The following is a 6,873-nucleotide window of genomic DNA, read 5'->3' as shown; positions in this document are numbered from 1 at the left end:
CCCAGGCGGGTGTCGAACCTGCGGGCTCAGGCAATCCACTCACCTCAGCCTCCCAAAGGCGCGGGATTACAGGCTGAGCCACCGAGCCCGGCTGAGACTCCAACTTTGAAAAAAAAAAAAAAAAAATTATCTCATTGGCTATGCCGAGTTCAAAGGTAGCATACATTTCTACATCAGTTACAAATGACATTTCCTGGGAGTTTTGTTTGCATGTCTGCCCCCACCCCCACCGGACTCTGGATATCTGGAAGGCGGGGAATATGTTTGTGTCTCCAGAAGCCTAGCAAAGTACTTGAATGAATCTTGTAAATCTTTCTTTCAGTGTCTACTATAGGATTTGGCTTTGTGCTGGACATGGGATTTTTTGAGACAATAAAGCTCCTCCTTTGGGTTGTCTTCATAGATTGTGTAGGTGTTGGTCTTCTCATAGCAACTTTAATGTGGTAAGTACCATGACTTTGCCTTTTCAGATTCTGCTATGGAGTCTCTGTTTGTTGGCTTCAGAGGTCCAGTAGCTGGTGGAACTTGAAACCAAGATAGATGAACTGAAATACTCACTTTTCTGTGTTGGTACCTATATAAGAAAATACTCTAAGGGGTAGTCTGTATTGTCAAAGTGCTGCAAATAATTGAAACGATTATTATCACACTAACAAAATCCCTGATTTTGCAAAAAATGTTACATATAGAGCCAATTCTGCTTGAGTTGTTTGAGTGGTGGCAGAGTTTTCTGCATTTTCAGTAGGTAGAAATTGTAGTAGATGTAGAAATGTTTCGTGGTGTTTAGACCCATTTAGATCTAGAGAGTTATTTCATGGATTTTACGATTTTTGACATTAAATGAAATACAGTTGGAAAAGCATTTATTTATTTCTTTACTTATTCTATTGCCTTCCTGCTGAGAGTAAAATGCACATGTGCATGTGTGCACACACACAAGTTTTATTTGAAAGGGTTCTCGGTCTGATTTTGTCTAGGTTTGATTTAACAACAGCATTGTACTGAGTATAGACACGGTGTTTGGTTTTTCAGTGCTCTCACAGATAAGGTGCGCCTGTGTGGTTGGCATGCTGGGTGAAGGTAGGGGGCTGTGGCAAGTAGAGGGCCAGTGGTTGGGCAATGGTGGTGGTCACCGTCTGTCAGAGAAAACACTGTGGAACATTTTAGTCTCAGACCTGGGTCAAATGCCAGCTCCTTCATTTATGTGACTCTTAGGCCCAGTCTCCTCTTATCTAAAATGAGTAAATTATCTATTTTGTCAAGTTTTCAAGAGGATTGTGTATGAAAAATATCTGGCACATAGTTGAAGTGCTCAATATATGGTAGCTATTAATATTTTAAACAAAACTCTGAGATTGTAACTTATGATGATACTAACCTGTTACAGGCATGCCTTAGAGATATTTTCAGTTCAGTTCCAGACCGCTGCAAATACTGCAGTATTTGAGCAAACACTGCAGTAAAGCGAGTCACACAAATGGTTTGCTTTCCAGTGCATGTTAAAGTTATGCTGTACCGTAGAGTATCAAGTGTGCAGTAGCACTACATCTAAAAAAAGTGTACATACTTCAATTAAAAAATACTTTATTACTAAAAAAAAATGCTGACAGACATGAGGTAAGCTTGCTGTTGGAAAAAGAGTGCCAGTAGACTTGTTCAACGCAGGACTGGCACAAACCTTCAATTTGTAAAAAACACAGTATCTGTGAGGTGCAGTAAAGCAAAGCACAATAAAATGAGACATGCCTGTATTTTCCTTTGTAACTTCTGACTAGTATGGAACGGGTTTTGTATATGCTAGTCAATAAATGCTAAAATTCTGAAATCTGGCCTAAAATTAATACTGTTTACTAATATAAGGCACATGTTTACTATAAAAAAATCCATGAAAAACATCTTCAATAAATAAGACTTTCAGAGGAATAGTTTAGTTTATAGCTAGCATTCTGCTGTGAGTGCAATGATTCTGGAGGGCCACAGAAACGAAGTCATTCTGGGAGTCTGTTGTTTGAATTAAATTGAAAGGGACTCTATTTTTGAGAACCCATGTTGTGTGGTCAGTTGTATGAGGAACTAGAAGTAGAAATGATGCCATGTATTTGTGATCACCCCAGAGGTGCCACAGGAGCCAGCATGAGGGGGTGTTTTGGGGAGATGTGTGGTTGTTGACTCCTGGTACCAGGAACTGCAAGTGCAGTGGCATAGAAGGATGGGACACATGCTTGGTCTGGGAGCATAGGGTGACACTGAATGGCTAGGAAAGAGATGTGACTAGAGAAATTGGTCTTAATGCAATTCAGGGGGAAAATCAGACTTTATCTCATAGGCTGCATGTGGGGTTGGGAGGTAGAAGAGAGGTGGGGAGCTTTGGAGGCTTTGAAGTAAATAAGTACTATCGAATTCACACTTGAGGAAAAATCTTTTCCATGGCAGTGGAGGCGGAGTTGGAGTAGGGGGTGTCTACAGAGCAGAGGACACCCAGAATAGTGTGGAGATAGGAATAGAGAGGAGAGAAAGGGATTCGTGAACTTCTGTCATAATAAGATAGGAGGAGGAGGGAAAGGAGGCCCCTTGGGGATGGCTCAGGTGACTGTGTAAGCGGCAGGTGCCGATGACATGTTCCATGTTGGCCACGTTGGGTTTAGGCAGCTTGCTGAATATTGAAATTAAGTTACACACTGAGGTAGATGATTCCAAACCTGGAGACAAGTGTCTGGGCGTCATTGATATGGAAGTGGGAGGTGAAAACCATGGTGCCTTTCAGTGCTCTTAGAAAGCATATCCGTTCTGGAGGTAAGACCTGGACTAAGAACAGAAGCATGAGAAGGCCCCGTTTAAGGGATAAGCAGAAGATAGGAGCAGCGGGGAATGACTGTAAAAGGGAACAGGGGAATGAGCTATATGTGGGTGCCATACAGTTTTAAGGGCACATGTTCTGGGCTGAAATGGAAAGTGTTTTCGTAAGGGCCAGTTTGTTTAAGTGAAGCAGTGTTATTCTGACATTTTCAGATAACTACGTTAAGGACTGTTACCACTGGTATTGTACCATGATTTTCCTCTGTTCTTTATTTTCTGTTTTTATTCCCGCTGTAGGAATAGGATTTTCTTAATTGTATCCTAGAATTGAAATGAAATGACACATTAAAAAGTGCATTGAATTTCTAAGCTTTGTTTATAACACAAATTGTTAGTAGATCATGTTGTAGAACAGTGACATAAACTTGAATAATTGTATAGCTAGAAATGTCACTGAAATATTATCTACATACTCATGAGTTTGTATCTCTCGTTTAGATCGCTCCTAAACTCTGAACTTCCTATACTTCTTACTCTGTACTAACAGACATCTCATCATAACAGGTCCAAATCCAAACTCTTACTCTCCTTCCCGTCTTAAACCACTCTTCCTGCAGCCAGCCCCACTTCAGTTAATGGCAGTTCCATTTTCATATGTTCAAAGCAGAAATCTCAGTTGTCTTTGACTCTTCTTTTTTTCCTCATACTTCCCCTTGCTTCCATCCAATACTTAATCTCCTGGGCTCTACCTTCCCAGGAGTGTGTCCCACATCTCATCAGCTCCACTGCTACCAGCCCCTTTATTCATTTCTTCCTCACAGCAGCTTTCTAACTGGTCTCTTACTTCCACTCTTGTCCCTAGAGTCAGGGAGACCCTGTCAAAACACTTAAGTCAAACACGCTTTTTGAAACTCCACTGCGGCTTCTCATCTCGCCAAGAGTAAAAGCCAAAGATTTTTAAATGGCCACAGGCACCGTAAGACCTGGTTCCCTGTTTCTTTTCTGACTTCGTTTTCCGGTTCCTTTTCGTCTTTATTCTGACAGGAACACCGGCCTCTGTACCCACTCTTGAAATGTGCCAGGCACCGCGACTCCCTTAGCTCTTTCCCCAAATGTTACTTTATGACCGTCGTGTTTAAAATTGCATCTCAAGTCTGTGTTCGCTGTCCTCCTCTACGGCTTTGTCTTTCTCCACAGTCCCATGTGATGTATCTGTGTCATTGTGAGGCTTCCTCACTAGATTGAAGGCAATGATTTCTGTGTTTTGTTTACTGCCAGATCTCCAGAATTTAGACTGTCTGGCATATAGAAGGTGGTCAGTAAATATTTACAGAATTAATTTTGTGCTGTTGATGAGTTTTATTGTATTAATTTTGCCCTTCAGGTTCATCTCTAACAAATATTTAGTGAAACGGCAGAGCAGAGACTATGACGTGGAGTGGGGCTACGCCTTTGATGTGCACCTGAATGCTTTTTATCCACTCCTAGTGATTTTGCATTTTATCCAGCTTTTCTTCATCAACCGTAAGTAGCAGTTCCTTCTCACACGATCACCCAAGTCTTCATTGTGTGCTTTGGTAAAGAGACTCATTGTGTGCATCTCTTCTGGCAGATGTCATCCTAACAGACACATTTATTGGATATTTAGTTGGAAATACCTTATGGTTGATTGCGGTTGGCTATTATATCTATGTAACCTTCCTAGGATACAGTGGTGAGTACTTAAAAACTTTTGGTAGGTTGAGAACATAACAAGAGGGGTAGAGTCGTAATAGTAATACGAATAACTTACCTTCATGGAGGACTTACAGGCACTGTCCCCAGTATTTTCTGTGAATTATTAATACCTCATCTCATCTTCATAATAATGACATGGTATGGGTTTATTTGTTCCCTTTTTAAAATGAGGACACTAAGGCACAGAGATTAAGTGACTTGCCTGCGGTCATGCAGCTAGAAAGGGGAGTGGCTGCTACTAACAGATTTTTATCATTTCAAGGAACCATGGTAAATTATACTGATGATCTCCAAGTTACTTGCAGAATCCAAGACCATTTGCTCTTCCTTTTCTCCTAAGTTTTCACATTCTGGGTTACCAGCAGGAGGGTGGAGAATGAGGAGAGACTGGGCCTGACGTATGGGCACATTGGACCTGAACTGAAATGGTTTGAAACCTTTGTGAATTAAACTTTGGCTTCATTTTTCATGTTCATGGTCACTGTCTGGTTCTGTAGATGATCACAGAAGATCAGGTCCAAAATGTACTGTCCTTAGACATATTTGCAAGTTTACTCTAAAATTCTGTTGTCCATTCTTTTATCTTAATGAGGAGCACACATTATTTATTTGTTATGATCGCTATTAAAGCTAAATAAAATCTAGAGACATAACTTGTTAGCACTGTATTTGTTTTGGGTTTTTGCTTTTTTTTTTTTTTTTAGCCTTTCCTTGTTACTGTGGATGATTGGGAGCTTACTGTAAATACAAACACTTTTACTAGCACATGACTGGCTCCTCTAGTCAGAGTTGTTCCCACCTCCTCCCCCGGGGCTGGTTTGCCAGGGACCACCTAACCCCCTCCTTGTAATGCCTTATTTTGGGTTTTGAGAGTCCTTTCTCTAGTTCAAGCGAGATGTTGGTGACATTTGTATTCAGGTTTCTAATGGATTTTCAAATATTTTGAGAGTACTTTGTAAAGTAAATATTTGGACACTCTCCTGGTAACTCCCTACCATGTAAGGCAGTTTGTTACAGCTCAGTTTCCATTTAGGAACTTTCTATGTGAGAAACGTTTAGGTCAATATGGATGGGATAGCGTCCCACTACCTAAAGAATGAGCAAGAGACAAGGGTATTTGGGGCCAGACTTTGTATTTAAGAGTTTTAGTTCTTTCCTAAAATTTGGAATACTAGTTGAGCTTGCACCCTCTTATAGTAGAGATGTAATAATGCGCTTTTTTGCCAATAAATACACCCACCTCTGTATTTTAAGATGGACCCCTAGAGGTTTCTGAGGCAGTCACAAGTTTGAATTCACCACTGTTATCATGGATGCTTGTGATGTTTGCCCTTACTGTTCACCTCTTTTGAGTTCAGCCCATGTGCTAATTCCTCTCTGCAGTTGCTTCACGTCCCTGACGAAAAGAAAGCAATATGGAAGAATAGGGAGGTAGTCTAGTTCTGGCTATCAGTCGTATCATCTTACTGATCACAACATGCACTTCTTCTCACCCCACATGTTGAAGTCAGAGCTGTCTTTCAGAAAGTTCATTTATTAATTGTATTTGCTTTTTTTAAAAAAAAAACAATTTGGATTTGTTTTTTTTTTCCAGCATTGCCATTTTTGAAAAACACAGTAATTCTTCTCTATCCCTTTGCACCTCTCATTCTACTCTACGGGCTGTCGCTGGCACTGGGATGGAACTTCACCCATACTCTGTGTTCTTTCTATAAGTACAGAGTGAAGTGAAAAAGAGTGAGACTATTCAATCTTAACTATGTCAACAGTATTGTGAAGTGCTGATTTCTTGTAAAACTTGTAAATAAACTATCTTTGTAGATATCTTAAAGGTGTAAAGTTTGCAAATTTGAAAAATATATGCTAACACTATTGTCAAGGACATTCCTTAAAACTAATTAAATGTACATTTCTATAATAAATATTTTTTAAATTAAAGCATGCGTGTTAGTCTAATATTTGACTACAGAAGAGCTATATGTAAAATACTAAGGGCATGGGGAAAACAAAGATGTAAAACTATTAATATGATTTATTTTTGAAAGAGCATCTATTTGGAGAATCTAATAATCATACCCCCCATTATTGACAAGGTACATAGTCTACTACATTTCTAATGAGCTGTATGTTAAACATTAGTATAGGCTACATGATCCCAGTCTAACCTTCAAAAGGCCTTTTTTAACCTGTAGTGTCAAACAGAAACCACTGTACTTCAGGCCCTAAACATCATTAACAGCATTTTTTTTAAGAGATGGGGTCTCACTTTGTCACCCAGGCTGGAGTCTAGTGGAGCAAATCATAGCTTACTGCAGCCTCCAAGCCTTGAACTCAAGGGAT

General features: G+C 40.0%; 1 protein-coding gene across 2 annotated transcripts in view; it reads left to right on the top strand.

Annotated features, from left to right (window-relative positions):
* The window catches only part of UNC50 (unc-50 inner nuclear membrane RNA binding protein), an 8,934-nt gene extending 2,463 nt beyond the window's left edge, over positions 1-6,471 (top strand). For both annotated transcript variants that reach the window (XM_021716550.1, XM_008066049.1), the window contains exons 3-6: positions 323-443; positions 4,181-4,320; positions 4,409-4,510; positions 6,128-6,471. In XM_021716550.1, the coding sequence (XP_021572225.1) occupies positions 323-443; positions 4,181-4,320; positions 4,409-4,510; positions 6,128-6,264 (500 nt within the window). In that variant the 3' untranslated portion in view covers positions 6,265-6,471. The remainder of the gene's footprint in view (positions 1-322; positions 444-4,180; positions 4,321-4,408; positions 4,511-6,127) is intronic.
* The last annotated feature ends 402 nt before the right edge of the window (positions 6,472-6,873 follow it).

The sequence above is a fragment of the Carlito syrichta genome, unplaced genomic scaffold (assembly GCF_000164805.1).
Source record: "Carlito syrichta isolate Samal-C Ts95f unplaced genomic scaffold, Tarsius_syrichta-2.0.1 Scaffold308837, whole genome shotgun sequence".
Taxonomy (NCBI): Eukaryota; Metazoa; Chordata; class Mammalia; order Primates; family Tarsiidae; genus Carlito; species Carlito syrichta.
This window is presented reverse-complemented; position numbering and strand designations above follow the sequence as displayed.